Consider the following 16,863-nt stretch of genomic DNA (forward strand, 5'->3'; position numbering starts at 1 on the left):
TGACTATACTTTATTCAGCTTTCTTTGCCTTTTAGCGAAGAGCAAAAAAAAGGTATTGAATTACGGATTAAGAAATACATAAGTTAAGATGACTGTTGAGGCTTTCGAGTGTAAGCCGTGTCCTTCTGATACAGTACAGTATCAGTATCAGTGTGTCTCTTGACTCCCTGATGAAGCTAGTTGCAATGCTGGCTAAACGTTGGGAATACAATTCCAGAAGGACACGGCTTACACCCGAAAGCCTCAACAATCAGAACTGTATGATGCTTGGCCGTGAAAGCCACAAATCTCTGATACATTAAGATACCAAATAATTCCCCCTGTTCTCCCGAATGAAATGATTCCGATTACTTATAACAAAGTTATAAGTTAAACTTGGATTTACTATAAATTCCATTATACATATATACTGTTTAGTTGTTATGAAAAGATGATCCTAGAATATCCTATAATCTTTGGAGCAATTTTAATATTAGTATAATGAATACGCAATTATATACAAAAACTTCTGTGCTTTTATTTGATCACATTTCATTTCTTATCTTTTCATATAGAAGCATAGATGCAAATGTGTGAATATTTCTAATAGTTAATATTTTTTGTCATTTTTCCTTTAATTTAATGACGTTAGGACCATGAAGTAAGACATGGAGTTTTGAACCACCTTGAAAAAGAAGAATTCCCTCATATTTCTATAATTCTTACATTATTATAATGCATTCCTTACCACGCTGAAAGTTTGTATGGAAAATACAACAATTTTTCCAGCTGTTAAATACGAAGGGATATTAGCCCTCCTTAATATAAACAGTAACATTTTTTGTACTTCTTGCGGTATGTTATACCAAGTGCCATTGTACCTGTGAAAGAAATACCGTGCTGTTCATTTTTTTCGATTTCTTATAAATTTAATGAGCATGATCTTAATGATTTAGTACGAAAGTATGCTTACACAGATTTAGAAACAGTTAAGCTGTGACTTATTAATTTTTCGCTTTGATAACTAACATAAAATATGTGAAGCAATTGTCCAGAAGCGTACAAGATGAATCTAAGTGAGTCGATCGAACCAGCCAACGTGCTTATCTGTAATTAAGAAAAAAAGGGCGACGACCATTTTACCTTGCCACAATTCTTATAGTTTGTCTATTAAGACATCTCTATTAAGAGATGAAAACCTCAATTATCTTAGTTTGAAAATTACAAGTCAAAGTACGCTACTCACACTCGCCAAAGTAACAGCTAAGCAGACCACATTTAAACTCAATATTATAAGCTGAGATAGCATGAAACATGATTCCAGGAGATCCACAAAACTTAACAGAAAGTAAAAGATTATTTTGAGTGCTAAGAACGAGTACATTATTACGTAGATCATTCCTAATACTAACTATAGAGCTTTTCGGTGCGTTTGAACGCAGCTTCCGACAAATTCTGTGTACATCCTTTTTTTACGTGCCACACATAAGTAATTTTCATCGTGAAGTTTGTACAGAGTATGTTCCAACCGATGTCTAGAGTAATTAAAATCTAATTAGTATTAGTATTATAATTCAAACTTGCTACAATCACCTTACCCAACAATGGCAAACATAGCACATATGTATTGCACATACAAAATTAACATTGTATCGTGTGCAAGCAAAATTCCAATGCCGAAATAACAAGATATCGTCTCGATCGTTAGTATCCAAACAAAATTTTCCTCCTCATTGATGAAATACTCCGCTGGATATATGTAGTTTAGAGAACGAGTTTCGTTCAGAGGCGAAACTATATTGAGTACGTACGGAAACAATAAGGCAGAGAAATACACTAATAGAATTAGGTATAAAAAACCTAAAAAACAGACGCAGTATTCATTGCTTCTGGTGAGAGGTTTCCTTGGGTAACATCGCGATAAAGAAATTGACTGAAAGAGTGCGAAATTAAAATTACCTGTGTATACAATAGTGTATAGTCGTCCTTTACTCATATAATTTATTATAATCTCTATCTCGTCTGAGACCGTTTGCTCCCTCCAATCTTTGTCTATCTCATTCGTCAGATTATATAGCTGTGTGTTGCAAATTATTCAATAATTTAACACTTTTCTTATGTATTCGTTAGTAATTACGCACCCTTTCTTTATTCCAGTTCATTATATTCAATTTTACTAAACAGATAAACGTCGTTATTAGCGTTGGAATGGCTTCGAACAGATTTATTTCTTGAAAGTCTCGGATCACCTTCAGGAACTGAGAAATATTTGTGACATTGAAATTTGTTTCCGATCCACAGTTTTTAGTGGAAGAAATTTCAAGTGACAAACAGCATTAAGAGAACATATAAATGCTAGAAAAAAAGATATTGGTGATTTCAAACTTTATAGTGCGACGAAGCACAGTTCGAAGAAATAAGGCTTCCAAAAATTGGTAAGTTTATTGAAAATCTCTCGTGAAATGACCGTTACCGAATGCAATAGTACTGTTGCCAGTAAAATTTACCTCCAGGAATAGTGTGCCGCCGACTACGATAGATGACAAAACAATCCGAATTTTACGTTCTTTAGAATTTTGATAGGACCACAGGCCGTAAATTTTCATTAACGTTTTAGTCGTTTTACAATATTGACTATCAGTGATATCCATAACTTTTTTTGGGGCTAGCCCTGTACGTACAATATTTGCCATGCCCTCACTGTAAGAGTTCTACTATGTCTAGTGCTTTGACTGACAGTCTAATCTTTCTTTTCTTCCATTTTTCTCTTCTGCGAAATTGAACTTTTATTATTCATCGACTGATCACCTGGCTACGTATGTATTAGTTCGAAGTACATTATTACTGTAAGGTGGATAAGAAAATTGGTGTCTTGTAGAATCATTTTCTTTTGCTTTGAAAATAACAAAGTCGATTGAATTGGCGAAGAAATCTGTTTCTGCGTGAAAAGTTCAGTGACGGTAAGACTATCGAGGACACACAATAAAAAGCTTCATTTGCCAGATTTTGCTTTGTTTGCAAAGATATATAATTTATACAGACATTGTTCATTAGGCAAATATGTGTCGGTAAGAATTTTTTTCTTAGAGAAAGCTCTGCAAAACAGAATAGAAAACTCATCTTCGTCTTATACCTATTCTTTAGTTTGTTTTTGTATAGAATACTTAGAGTGACAATTTTATTTCATAGTGATAATTACCCGCATATGGCGAACAATGTAGAGGCTTTGTGTGTATGATTGTATACCAGCACGTGTGAAAATATGTAAAATAAAAATGATCCCCGGGCTTTACTAAAGGATATATCTCCAATGTTTAATGCCGCGGCCGAGTTTCATGTAATGGTAGAACAATGTTCAACAGATGGTTGAACAGTGGAGTTAAATGGAATATTACTAGTATCTGGAAAACACCTATTATTACCTGCCTAAATACCAGGCAGTATGTGGCAGTGCCTATGATAATCATTTCTCATGGCCTAACTCCTGCCAAGGGCTTCTCGCTAGCATGGTGTCATTCGGTTTGTCTAGTTCCAGGCGCATTAATTAATAAATGAAAGCTTAACTGTCATTTTTTTTTTCAAGCGCCTCGCAAGGTCCAAAACTTCAGCGTGAACAATACTGAAAGTGCTACTGGGTGCAAGTTCGAAAACTCTAGTGATTATAGACCTGAAAGCTCAGAGTTTGAGAGCTTAAACGTTCTATTAGTAGTAAGCCCGGAAGCTCTGCAGCCTGGAAGCTCGAAAGGCCCGGTGCTTGCAAGCTCGACAGCTCTACCCGCCGCACAGATCGAAGCTCTGGTGCTTGCAAGCTCGTAAGCTCTACGTGTCGCAAGCTCGAAAGCCCTGGTGCCCGCAAGCTCGAAAGCTCTATCGCTCGAAAGCTCTGCCTGTCGCAAGCTCGAAAGCGCTGGTGCCCGCAAGCTCGAAGGCTCTATCGCTCGCAAGCTCGAAAGCTCGAAAGCTCTGCCTGTTGCAAACTCGAAAGCTCTGCCTGTTGCAAGCTCGAAAGCTCTGGTGCTTGCAAGCTCGAAAGCTTTAGTGGCTGGTTTAAAAGGTTGTAGTTAGATGGTAAATGAAATGCGGACGAATAAGATACAAATCAACTTCATTTATAACATTTAAATCGATTATTTACATATACTAATCTTTGTCCTTCAATACATTCACATTCTGAGACGTTTGCAGTGTATTGTCTGTACAACTGCCTTCTTCTATGTACGATGGTAGAGGAGGGACTGACGATTTTAGCTTGAAGACTATTGGTATATTTTCTAAAACTGGATTCGTCTTCTGCAAGCATCTTATCCAAGACAGCAACGAGTCTTTCGAGGATGTACCTGTTGCACACATTGCATAATACACTCCATCATCTTGTTCATGGATAGTAACAGGCATATTAATGTGGAGCTTCTCCCAAAATGGTATTTGCAAATTAGAAACATCTGGAAACAAAATAATAAAACATAAGGAATGCGTAAAACAAAGAAAGCGTTATAATTGTTTTCTTACCATCAAAAGTCTCATATATAATCTTCCTTTTTATCGGTTCTCCTTTCAATACAAAGTAGTCTATGCATTGATCTGCAACCCAAACCATGAAAGGCCCTTCTATGAATAAGGGTTTATTTGTCGGCTGCAAAGCAAGTAGTTCTGACTGTGATTTACTCATAGACGATACAATCCAAGTATCATCAATAGCATCTGGCACTTCTTTAGTTTCGTATGTAGTTACTTCAGATTGAACATCTATACTAGCCAACTTTTTTAATGCATACTGTGCAAGCACTTTTGAATCTTTAGGTATAGGTTCAGGAACTGGCCAAGGATTTAGCTTTGAAAATTTAGGCATCCAGTATATCATACGCCATAACTTTTTTAATGGATAACCCCTTTCACCAAAAACATTTAACAGTATCTGCTGTACCTCAAAGTCAGGTATTACCTGATTTTCTTCCATTTTGCGAAGTACTTCAAGTGCTGCATCCTGTTGCTTTGGATAATAGTAAAGCATAATTTGATATACGTTCGTTGGTATGAATTTTCCTTTTGGAAATACATCCAACAGTGCCTTATAAACGTCTATATCTTTATTCACACCAAATTCATCCATATACATCAAGGCTTTCTTAATAAATTCTACATGTCCTGTCCTTAATCTATTCTCTTTAATGTATAAACGTATAATATCTATAAATGCTTGTTTTTCTTTTGTTTTTACTGCATCAAAAGAATAAGGTATAAGGTTAACATTAGGCTCTTTATCTTTATATAAAACTTGATGATTATTATGAAAACACCTGATGAATGTAAACTGCGGTGTTACCCATTTTTTAGTTATCAAAATGTTCTTTAATAAATAGGACGTTTTTAATAGTGAATTCATACTATCATTTCGGATTTTACAATTACATTTAAATTTACTTTTTTGAAATGTTCATTGTACAATATATTCTTAATGTATATAACCTTTTAAATTCGGCGTAAACAAACTCTTTTATATATATATATGTGCAGTTAGTATTTTAAAAATATTATTTATACTTTATGTTCGAGCAATAATTAAATTTGTAATGAATACATACTGTTGTAATGAATACATACAGTATCTAATTACTGTATATTGGATCATCTATTTATCATTTATTTCATGATAGAATCACAAACTAGTTACATACAAGAACAGACGTACTATCATACAAAATTAGCATACTTTTCTATTTATCTAACTACACTCGCTGTAACATTTATTTTATTATTTTTCTTGCTTTTATTACGTTTTATGATGTAGATTATGGTTATTTTGTCTAATAAGCATTCTTCTATTCTTACACAGAACAATGAAAAATATCACTGAGAACCCCTGCTGCTAAAAAGAATAGAAACATTAAATCGAATCGAATGTCAGTTACAGTATTAGATCTTAAATAGAGGTAAGATGCTTTACTTTTTGAATTGATAAAATCGGTACCTCATATTTAACTTCTTTAAAAAATCATCAATGAAGTTTAACCAATTTTTTCGTATTATTTTACAGAATCATAATTAAAAATGAAAGTTCGAAGAATTAAACGAAAAGTATAATTTATATTTTCTTAACAAAACAAAGAAGCCTCTATTGTCTGTGATAAATCTAAAACACATTATATCATATTTTATAAAAATGAATCCAGTACTAAAGATATTCTTGTCCCATTGCTGGAGTAATATGTATTTAATAATTGGACTTAGCATGGGTTTAAGCTTCAGTATGATGCTGATACCAATTGATGTAGATGATTATAGCGATAAAACAGAACAATTATTGCATTATTCAAATTATCAAGAGGATCTGGATGAATATGAACCAAAGATAAACACAAATAATAAACCGCAGCAAGCACAAAAGGTTCCAAAAACATTGATACGCCCAAGGTATTATTCTACAGAACTTGGAATAAGAGAAAAGCTCTTTGTGGGAGTGATAACAAGTCAGCAGTATTTGCACAGTAGAGATACAGCAATCAATAAAACAATTGCTCATATTGTGGATAAAGTACGATACTTTATTTCTATACCTGAAGGGACAAAACCTAATGTGAGTCTCCCTGGTATAGTTGGATTCACAGATACTAGAAGCATTCTAAAACCATTTCATACTCTGAAATATATCATTGACAATTATCTTGAAAATTATGATTACTATTTTCTCATAAAGGATACCAGCTATGTCAATGCTAAAAAATTAATGCAATTTGTTACCAAAATTAGCGTAAGTCAAAATGTTCATGTGGGTGTTTTTGGAGATATTTCAACTTATTGTTCTTTAGGTAAAATAAGTAACATTGCATTAAGCAGTCTTGCTAATAAAATTAATGATTTGTGATAAACTTTCAGATTCAGGAATTCTTTTGAGCAATTCAGTAGTACAGGACTTGAAGAACAATTTAGATTGGTGTGTGAAAAATGCTTACTCTGATTCAGATGATGTCAATTTTGGAAGATGTATTGTCCACTCTTCATCAACACCTTGTTCCAATCAGATACAAGGGCAGAAATTTTCATTCACTAAGTTAAAATCGTCATTTTTATTCGAACGAAACTTCAAAGATCTAGTAGCGACAGACGAGCTTCAAAACTCCCTTGTAATATATCCAATATATGATCACCTTCTGATTTATAAATTTAACACTTACTTTGCGGCAGTAAGTTCAATGTAAACCTAAACGTGATAATTGTATAAAACAGTATTATTTTATCCATTTATCAATTTTAGATGAAATCCATTGAAATTCAAGAAAAGATTTCTGATATTCGAAACGCAATTCTGAATATGGCGCATTTGAGTCCATCACAAAAGCGAGATGTTTCCTGGCCCCTTGGTAATCAGCCAGGGAACAAAGCCGCTGGACGTTTCGATATTTTACGATGGACGTATTTTAACGAAACTCACACATTTTTTAGTACAGACTTCTCAAGTGTGCAAGAGTTACAAACTGATACGAAATCCGATATAAATAGAATAGTTAACGTTACGACCACCAACGTGATCTATAATTCCGAACAGAAATTGAAATTTAAAAAATTATTGAATGGTTATCAGAGGTTCGACGCCTCCCGAGGAATGGATTACATATTTGATCTAGCATTTGTTAACTTAATCACTGGCGAAGAAGTAAGGAAAAGAATAGAAGTTTGCAAGCCACTTGGTAAAGTTGAAATTTTGCCTGTACCATATGTAACAGAGAATACAAGAGTGAATGTAATATTAAATATCGATTCGACGAAAAAGGAAGCTGCGTTACAATTTTTAGAACAATATGCTATAGAGTGCATGGAGAAAAAGTACAAAACTTTTCTCATGATGGTAATTTCAGTTTCTTAAATACTTCTATAAAAATTTCACCAAGTTTTATTATAGCATCATTGACTTTTATGTAGGTCCTTCTGTATGACTTTAATTCTCCCTCAAAAGGTAAAGGAGATATATTTTATGATATTAAACAATATGCTTTGATGGTGGCTGAGAAGTATAAAAAGAACCAGTCAAAAATTACTTGGCTTTCCATACGTTTGCCAAGTAACGTGACAACTATTGACTTGAATCCAATGCTGGATGTCGCTATTGCAGATTTATGTGTAAAAAAATTTTCACCCGAGAGTTTGATACTTTTTGCTGAAACTGGAATACAGCTTCGATTGGATTATTTAAACAGAGTATGTCTATCACTAAACCATAGGTAATCTGTGTTTAATCGCGCACGTTATTTAATTACTATTTCTATATTCAGATTCGTATGAATACCATCAGTCAGTACCAAATATTCAGCCCGATTCCATTTGTTGAATTCCATCCTGACATTGTTCACATGAATGATGTGAAAGGGATTGAAACAGATATTAATCGTAATCATGGGAGATACGATGAATACAATTACAATAATATAGCTTTTTATGTTAGAGATTACAACGCAAGTATGATCCTTTCTGTGTATTTTCGTTTTATCAATAATGTACTTAAATGTTATTCATTTAGTAAATATATTTGCACGTTTGTTGCAGTGCGAAGAACTGTTGAGACTAGCATTCCAATAGTACACTCCGATCGAGACATTCTATCTCTCTTAAAACTTTCCCAAGATGTTCCTGTTACATCTTTGTTCGAAATGTTTGTGTCTTTCAGTAATATACATGTACTACGTGCAGTAGAGCCGGGACTCAAAGTAAAATACAAAAACATCGATTGCAATGGTACCTACAATAATAATATCTACAAAATTTGTATACGATCGAAGAACTTCCACTTAGGACGGCGCAGTCAACTCGCCAGATTAGTGTTAGATTATAAAACGTATAGAGACAGTTTACTTGTGTAAACTATACTTTGTTATAACATATATTAATATTATTACCAAATTAAAGATAATTATATAGTACAAAAGTTGAATAGCTTGGAAGAGTATAGAATAATTAAATATCTATTTTGCATGTGTATATAATAAAATTCATATTATACTGAATACTTTATTAAATTTATACAATTCGTTTAAATAAATATTTTGTAAGTAATACAGTCATTCAATCGTTTTGCATACATATATCACAATCTGAAAAATCTGACATTTTATATCATAAACAAACTTCAAAAAGAACAAATTGGATATGCCATGTACAAAATTTAAATATTGAGTGTATTTATTTTTTTCTGTTATCTTAAAACTAGGAGGATTGATTTAAAATAAAAAAAAAATTAATGTAACTTTGTCTCTCTCCTAGAAAGTATGTAAAATGTTTTGGCAAGATTCCTACCTTCCAAATATATAAGAAAGTAAAGATCATATAATTACACTAAATATTAATCAATAGCAATTGTACAATCCCTAATACCTTATAAATAAATACATACACTATGTTACCATCTGCATTCATTACTTCTTTTTGCATATATTTACTATTTTTAAAAAGCAAATGTTTTTGTATTTGTATATGGCGTAACTTACTGCAATATATTGAGAATAGGTAATGTTCTCAAATTTCTTGTACACATAGTTTTATATAATGTAAGACAAAATCAACAATTTTTTATTGCATCTTCCTTAATCCCTTGATACAGCACAAGATACACCAAAGGAAAACATGTAATTGTTTGGCAACACGATCTTCAAAAGATCTTTCAGTATTTCTGAAAACTGTTATCACAAAAATGTAGTTACTAAAGCTAATAACATTACATAGTTTTTATATATACATACCATTAATCGCTATCCGACTCGGATTCAGATAATTGTAAATCATCATTTAAAAGATTATCTGGCATTATTAGTGTAGGAGATGAAGCTGTACTGTTTAAATGACCTAAAAAAGGAAAGAACAAGATTTTACTACTTTCAGAATATACTTATTAAAGAAATTAACAATTTTCGTAAAAATTTAAGAGATATACCATTAGTTCCTGGCAAAACAGGAACGTTTTCAGTATCAGAATCGCTGTCTGAACTATCTGAACTTGAGCTACTTGTAGTAGAATCGCTAAGAGCTCCTTCATCACTATCAGCGGTAAGAGGTTTTGAAATCGGTTGAGCATTTATTGCAGGAGACGATCTCGAAGGTACAGACGGGTTCATAGTCGGGAATGATCCAGATGACGATAAAGGGCAGTCATCGTTATCGGAGCCGATCATCGGCAAACTAGCCAAAGTCGATGGTGCCATTGCAGGTTGCACTGGTGAACTAAAGTTCTGTGTGTTTTTAGTACGTTTAGAATAAAATCTTAATATATTACAGTGAAATTATTACATGAACAAAGACTAAGGAATTGCATTGATCATTTCTGAAGCATTCAAATGAGGTAATGTAAATTATTGGTATCAAGGAATATCTATATACCTATTAATTGTTGTAGAAGGTGGACTTTTGCCATGATATGGAGAAACTCGAAGAGGACTATACTGTTTAGGATGTAGCTGAGCACTAGGTTCTTTTTTCTTCCCACTTGTAACCTTTGTTCTCCCAGTGGCTCTTCCATGTGTAGGACTTCTTTTGGTTTCGACTGGAGTTATAGGTCTATTGCTACTATTTCCCCCAGGAATATTCAAGTGGGATTGAGATTTTGGTTCTGTTCTAAAGGGTAATAAAACATCTATTGATAATATGTAAAATGAAGGTGTTACAGTGTAACATATTACGAATAATAAAATATAATCATACCGGGTCTTTTTCACTTGTATGTTTGCTGTTAATTTTTCTAAAGTAATTTCTCCAGTAACTCTGTCTATTATTAAAACACATTCTTTATGATAAGGTCTTTGAGAACCCTTGAACACTGTATGAGGTATTCCAGCACCATCTAAGTGAGGTACAGTAACAGTCATTGTATTGTTCATTCCAACATCAACTCTTGCCACTTTAGAAACATCAACACTAGCTGGTTTGAAATCATCTGAAACAAGGCAGTATTCAATTAATTCTACATACAAATCTGCACCTGTAGACTAAGTTCATAGCAAATTATGACACGTTTCCATACACTTTAATACAATTTATTTGAATCCTAACAATCATAAATTACACCTGCTCATGAATGAGAAACAGATGTTACACAAATAAACTGGATTCCAGTTTCTCAAATACTTGTTCTAGACATTTTTCTAAACAACGATTTTCCTTGCCATCTTTTTATGATAAGAACATAAACAGCAGACAACTTAAGGGCATTTAAAGTTACATGTATGAAAACAGCACTGTGCATGGAACGGATTCATAGATTCAGTTTGTAAATTGAATAAACTGGTATACTAACATTTCAGGGTATGAAAAGCTGTTGATCTGTTGTTAGTAAAAGTTGGACCCAATTTAAGTTCCCGAATTTCGGGGCCCAAACCGAGTCGCTCTGCCATGTCACGCCCGATACCTTGGAAGTTTGCTTCGGGGACTGAAGTAACCGATTTCATTGGTTACACTTTTATTCGATTCACCTTTCGAAAACGTGAACGAGCAGCGTGCCCGACGTATAAACGATCCACGGGGAATCAAGATTATTCGTGGCACGTTCTATTCGTTGGCCTGCCAAAATATGGCAGAGATGCGAAATCGCATTTTCCAGTAACAGCTGCTTCGGGAACTGGAGGGTTTATACTGTCACGATCCCTTCGTTCTTTTGATCGTTCGATCCGTCACGTGTACAAAAACGATTACCATGAAACTGTATTTTAATAATCAATCAAACTGTTAAGGCATAGAGAAATCAAACGAAATTATCACAGCTCGCACCATACGATTCTTCGTTGACCTAATTTGTCCGGTTATCTGCACTCATGAAAATCCACACTTATGGTTAATTCGTTTTTTATTATTGCCCCGAAATACGAGCTACTGAATAAATGTGGTTGTAACGACTCGAACACGTCTCGTCAGTTTGATTCGATGTAACATACGTTATGGTCCGTTTGCCCTCGGTCTTTTAAGAGACGCATCGTAACGAACGTTCTACAGTTCAATCGAAAATTAACTTTCCGAGTATGTATAGGAATTCAAGTTTATCATAGGATCTGTGCTTAATACAGACGGGATACATATACGTGAGTTATGTCTGACGGATATGACGTTCGAAAAAAAAAAAAAAAAAAAAACAGATTCTTATTGGTTTTCTCTTAATTTCGTTTATGATAAATAATATTTACTGAATTTTTTAATGATTGTCATATTCTGTAAAAAGTTTGTATGTTTTATCTTTTTGCTGACATAAAAAATTACACATTTTTTCTTGCTTTCTAGAGGCTAGTAACTTTTGAATATTCCTATTCTCTTGCGACTTTCATTTCTTCGCGAATCTTTTCCTTCTGTTACTAGGGAATTTAGTACGTTACGAAATACTGTAAAGTTTAAAACGAAGAATGCACACAGATAAAAAGTCACTTTATTTTTGTAAAGGTATAAAAATGTATTAATTGTACATTCATATAATTACTGTGATAATTCGATTAAGGTCAAAACCATAAAAATTTCTGTGAAACACAAACAATATTGGGTTAAATCGGTACTTGGGATATTATAATAGTAGCAAAACTCGTCGATGAAAAAACGTTCGAAAATATACGAGACAACTAAGCTTATGACATTGTAGTTACTATTTCGTAAGCCTACTAATGTAATCATTAACAATTGTAATATGAAAGTAATATTCAATAATAACTGATGTCTCCGTATGTGGCTTTTTTTTCGTCTTAGTTGTAACTGAAAAAATATCGGTAAAAGACCTAAAGAAAGTACTATGAGCCAAATCTTGTCATTAATCCCATATCCATTTAGAAAACCAGCAGTAAATAATGCCAAGGGTAAAATGTCAATGATCTTGGAATACCAATCATAAAAGATCCTTAAGTACTTTGCTACATTGGTTGTAGATACGACGAATGGTGCTCCTGGAAGTAATATTCTTCAAAATAATTTTATTCTAAAAGGAATACGCACAGTATTAAAATAAGTGCAGCTACATTTATTCTAAACTATGGCGTGAATGAACTTTCTGTTGTACAATAAAGCAAACAATACACATTCTAACTATTCTCAAAGTTCTCAATAGTATTACAAGAGTATTGAATCTTTGGAATGTTCACCCAATCTATAAGAATGTTTGACGACACAAAGCAAGAATGCAAAAACGATGCCATTTGCTTGTAACTCTATGAACTAAAAATAATTTTTCCACCTTCTGAACTTTATATATCCAAAAGACAAGTACAATACCCTTATGCTGTTTCATACCAACTAATCCTTTGCTTGACCCCCACTAACTTATCAAGATGTAACTTTTAGGGGGCCCTGTACAGATAATATTGTTTTAAAAATACAACTAGTTAAGTATCAAGATGCAAGATACAAAGCGTCAAAAGGTGCTTCCTTACCAAACCTGAGTATCCCTAGGATGGAGTGCGATAGCAAAATTTGGAAGACACGGAAAGACCAGGGGCTCGTTTTACCAAAAGGATCGCGAACTGTTGCCATGCAACCAATCGTCACAAGAAATTTCGCTAGATGTGCTATAACGCTGCTCGGGCAAACCATGGTCAACTTTCCTTGCTCCTTGACTCGATTAATCTCGTGTCGCAGGATACATTAGATCCCATCAAAACTTCCATGCGATCACGATGGAAGGACGTGGCCCCAAAACAGTGTCCCTACTTTATTCTTCAAAAAAACAACTTTCCTCTTAAGTTAAGCATCGAGAGAGGTTATGCACTTGGCAAAGAATTCCAATGCATTTTATCCGAATTGTTAAAGTTCGCTAAAACACGAACTTTAACACAGATAGCAGCACGAGCATCGTTTTCTACTCGCAATCAGACACAGATACGTGTGTCTATCTCGATCCAGATTCCATATGACTCACTAGATATCTCGTCCTTGATGCGTATATGCATTTTCAATTCGTTTATTTGTAAAGTGACGACTATAAATCAAACAACTTTTACCTACTCGTTTCAAAATGAGGCCGAGCAACGCAGTATACACTTCTACTATGTACAAACATTCTAGAATTCTTATACTTTGTAGAAATTGTGCGATATAGAGAAATCAATAGCTGAAAGATAATCGATATGGAAAGTATAGCTATCGTTGTATATGAAAAAGAGGAGGTAAATTGGCAGGCGGTTTGGCAGCGGAAAACTGAGGACGTTTAAGCAATGGAAGACAGCGAGCTTTTTGTACGCGAAAAAAAGGGACATTGAGGATATGCACTATGTGAGGGTGAACGTCTTTCCTTTCATTAAAAGCGACAGCGTGACTAATATGTACATCACCGATGCGCGTTGACGCTTCCGCTAAAAGTTTTGCAGCAGTACTGCAGTATTTTTACCCTTGACAACTTGTCGTGTAATCGCGGCAAATGTTCGTGCGCACACGACGTGAAATCGTTACACCACCCTAAACCCTGCACAACTTCACGACATTGGAAATTCGGATTTCGTTTGCAGGGGTTCTCAAACCGAGGGCAAAGGACCATAACCATATTCTACGTGTTTCTGTCAAATTTTGCAACGCGAAATATCGATTTCGTGCGGTTAAAATAAGCGATAAGCAGTATTCCACGAATGGTAACGATCGTTGATTATTTCTTTTAGATAACCTCTCTAGATACTATCATGGTATTAAATGGCTTAAAGCTTCTGTTAGCTGCCGTTTGTAATTTACGTTACCAGAAAACGTCTACTGTAGAGGAAATTTCTGGTTGAGATACGAATATGCGCAGCCAGTGATTTGGCAGAAAAATACATGTTTTGGTATTCATGAGAAAACTTGCATACTTTGCACTGTTAACAAAAAATAGACTACGGAGGTTCAAAGAGATAGTCGATAGTTGAGAAATCTTCAATATTTTTAATGCATAGAGAGCAATGATAGTAATAAGAATACTATGAATGTAAACTTCTTTCTACTTTTTTTGCACATTTGAATAGTGTTGGCACTTACGAATTGGTGCGCAGTATCTGTTCAGTGCTGCCATCTAATGGGTCGAAAAATCTCGCGACAAACGTTTCACAGGTTAAAATCCACAATTGCTAGAAATGGTGACAACCATTCACTTTAATTAACATATTTCTCGCGTTGACACGGTAAACAAGGTATTCAAATATTTGGAAAACAGTTTGTAGAGTCTCACAGATATTCACGCCTAAACATGCTCATTTAATGCAACGATTACGTATTTTGACATTTTTAAAGGCCGCGATGATCATCCATGTCATGTAAACGTGAAAAAGATACAGCATATTTCTGTCAGTGGCTCTCATTTAACCTTCAAACTCCGGAATCGTATTAGATAACGTTCAAGTGTATCAATGCACTTTGTCCAATAGTAAATAACGCGCCAGTAAAAATCCCATTCACAAAAACAGTCGTTACTACTTCGTATCTAAAACTATAGCGATATTATTTAAAAGGTGATTATTTTTAGTTCATCGTACTATTACGATCGTTAAACTTAATCATCGTCAAGCCAATTCTGGCACAACGTTCTTATTCAAATTTTATTACGGTATAGCAAAAGAAGTAATCGAAATCACACGTTACTTTATCGTTCTCTTATTTCCCCCCCTTTTTAAAAATCATTTAAAAGACTATTTATGTACGGTTACAAATTGGTCATTCAACACGAATTCTGTTTTTATACGTTTAAACGCTATTTATTAGATAAGTATTTCTTCTCTATAACCACGAGGGACTAAAAATAGAAATTTCCGACACTTTTACATTGGGTGCCAGCAACCCTATTTCAAATTGCTCGCTGTGACAATGAACTATAACACGAAATTAATGGGCCCTTGAAAAGTCCGCAATTCGTTGAGATTAGAGCACGATTTCTCTGAGAAATAAAAGATATATTTGTCTAGGACTTAAAGTCTAGGATACGTGTTAATGAATTCTTTCAGCGGTTTTCAACTTTCTTACGTAACGGTTCTTCGATTGTGTTTAATTCCTCGGTGGAGTAAACATTGTTTTCTCCTCGTTTGCAATCCTTCACGCCGCGCTGCACTCGTATAATGCTCGGATATCTCTTTTTTCCCCCCCATCGTTCCACTGGAAAATGCTCATTGCTCGTTACTGCGATCAAAATTACGAAGCTGTTGCAATTGTGTTACGCGACGGGGAAAACGCGCGTCAGTTTTTCCTCTTTTATCAATGCCAACACGATACTCATCTGGATTTTCACCTTTCGAATAAACGCTGCCAGGACTCCTATCGTCGACTGTATTACAAACCATTGTCCTCCTTTCAACGTCACCGATACATTCTGAAGTAATTTCCTCGTTGAGCTTCTTTCAACGAATCTATCAGCTGTTCACAAGCCGAGATGATTAACCTCACTTTTTGAAGTTTTTAACCCTTTCGTGGACATATATGCCCCACTTATTTTTTTATCTGTTATTGAACTTAGAATAACGCTGGAAGCTTAGTTAATTCTTGATTGGTATGGTGGGATCACAGACCTTATTGTGCTAAATGTCAGTCAATTACTTATAGATAATAATGAAGTAGAAAATTATGAATTTATCATTATTAATTTGATAATGGAATGGCAGCAACTATACCACATTATATTATTACAGTGACACCATACCAGTTAAAGGTTAATAATAATAAAAAAATAATAATAGATCCTAAAAAAAAATAATTTATTTGATTTGATAAATAAGCTGGATGTCTGAATCGATGAATTGAAGAACAGTTCACTTGTTTTTCGTGTAATTTAATACCCCTCAGATTTGGAGTCTATAAATAACTTAAAGATTATTTAAAAATATCTAATGTTGGACTTATACTCTTCTTCAACTCATCGATTCGTACGTAGATCCGCGAAGCGTATCCAAGAAAGAAAAATACACACTCCGTGTTTTCTTTGACAACAGA

General features: G+C 34.2%; 5 protein-coding genes and 1 long non-coding RNA gene across 8 annotated transcripts; 1 reads left to right on the forward strand and 5 right to left on the reverse strand.

Annotated features, from left to right (window-relative positions):
* Window positions 1-498: 498 nt before the first annotated feature.
* Window positions 499-2,182, reverse strand: LOC143185066 (uncharacterized). The gene is made up of 8 exons (XM_076387790.1): window positions 2,121-2,182; window positions 1,939-2,056; window positions 1,578-1,839; window positions 1,392-1,514; window positions 1,226-1,316; window positions 953-1,086; window positions 728-860; window positions 499-664 (listed from the first exon to the last, which is right to left on the reverse strand). Exons 1-8 carry the CDS (start codon window positions 2,139-2,141, stop codon window positions 614-616), a joined length of 933 nt encoding a protein of 310 aa, XP_076243905.1. The 5' UTR covers window positions 2,142-2,182; the 3' UTR covers window positions 499-613.
* On the reverse strand, window positions 1,986-2,867 carry LOC143185069 (uncharacterized). Its single transcript, XR_013002866.1, has 2 exons — window positions 2,487-2,867; window positions 1,986-2,334 (listed from the first exon to the last, which is right to left on the reverse strand). It is a non-coding gene; the product is annotated as an uncharacterized LOC143185069 (long non-coding RNA).
* A 1,200-nt stretch (window positions 2,868-4,067) lies between these two features.
* Ecsit (evolutionarily conserved signaling intermediate in Toll pathway, mitochondrial) lies at window positions 4,068-5,448 on the reverse strand. 2 transcript variants are annotated; one of them, XM_076387784.1, is made up of 3 exons: window positions 5,303-5,321; window positions 4,489-5,196; window positions 4,068-4,421 (listed from the first exon to the last, which is right to left on the reverse strand). In XM_076387784.1, the coding sequence occupies exons 1-3, from the start codon at window positions 5,304-5,306 to the stop codon at window positions 4,120-4,122; spliced, it is 1,014 nt and encodes a 337-aa protein (XP_076243899.1). In that variant the 5' UTR covers window positions 5,307-5,321; the 3' UTR covers window positions 4,068-4,119. The 2 variants fall into 2 exon arrangements, with proteins under 2 accessions (XP_076243899.1, XP_076243898.1); XM_076387783.1 differs by having other exon boundaries at window positions 4,489-5,448.
* Window positions 5,449-5,766: 318 nt separating this feature from the next.
* Window positions 5,767-9,187, forward strand: Chpf (Chondroitin polymerizing factor). The gene is made up of 7 exons (XM_076386809.1): window positions 5,767-5,909; window positions 6,014-6,785; window positions 6,853-7,160; window positions 7,232-7,822; window positions 7,897-8,172; window positions 8,247-8,430; window positions 8,518-9,187. Exons 2-7 carry the CDS (start codon window positions 6,140-6,142, stop codon window positions 8,829-8,831), a joined length of 2,319 nt encoding a protein of 772 aa, XP_076242924.1. The 5' UTR covers window positions 5,767-5,909; window positions 6,014-6,139; the 3' UTR covers window positions 8,832-9,187.
* A 186-nt stretch (window positions 9,188-9,373) lies between these two features.
* Window positions 9,374-12,209, reverse strand: Eaf (ELL-associated factor). Of its 2 annotated transcripts, XM_076386811.1 has the most exons (7): window positions 11,725-12,209; window positions 11,255-11,656; window positions 10,663-10,894; window positions 10,342-10,575; window positions 9,899-10,185; window positions 9,708-9,810; window positions 9,374-9,644 (listed from the first exon to the last, which is right to left on the reverse strand). In XM_076386811.1, the coding sequence occupies exons 2-6, from the start codon at window positions 11,403-11,405 to the stop codon at window positions 9,710-9,712; spliced, it is 1,005 nt and encodes a 334-aa protein (XP_076242926.1). In that variant the 5' UTR covers window positions 11,406-11,656; window positions 11,725-12,209; the 3' UTR covers window positions 9,374-9,644; window positions 9,708-9,709. The 2 variants fall into 2 exon arrangements, with proteins under 2 accessions (XP_076242926.1, XP_076242925.1); XM_076386810.1 differs by having other exon boundaries at window positions 11,255-12,209.
* Window positions 12,210-12,348: 139 nt separating this feature from the next.
* Window positions 12,349-13,808, reverse strand: LOC143184519 (uncharacterized). The gene is made up of 2 exons (XM_076386813.1): window positions 13,359-13,808; window positions 12,349-12,875 (listed from the first exon to the last, which is right to left on the reverse strand). Exons 1-2 carry the CDS (start codon window positions 13,516-13,518, stop codon window positions 12,418-12,420), a joined length of 618 nt encoding a protein of 205 aa, XP_076242928.1. The 5' UTR covers window positions 13,519-13,808; the 3' UTR covers window positions 12,349-12,417.
* Window positions 13,809-16,863: the final 3,055 nt, after the last annotated feature.

Source organism: Calliopsis andreniformis, chromosome 10 (assembly GCF_051401765.1).
Source record: "Calliopsis andreniformis isolate RMS-2024a chromosome 10, iyCalAndr_principal, whole genome shotgun sequence".
Classification (NCBI taxonomy): Eukaryota; Metazoa; Arthropoda; class Insecta; order Hymenoptera; family Andrenidae; genus Calliopsis; species Calliopsis andreniformis.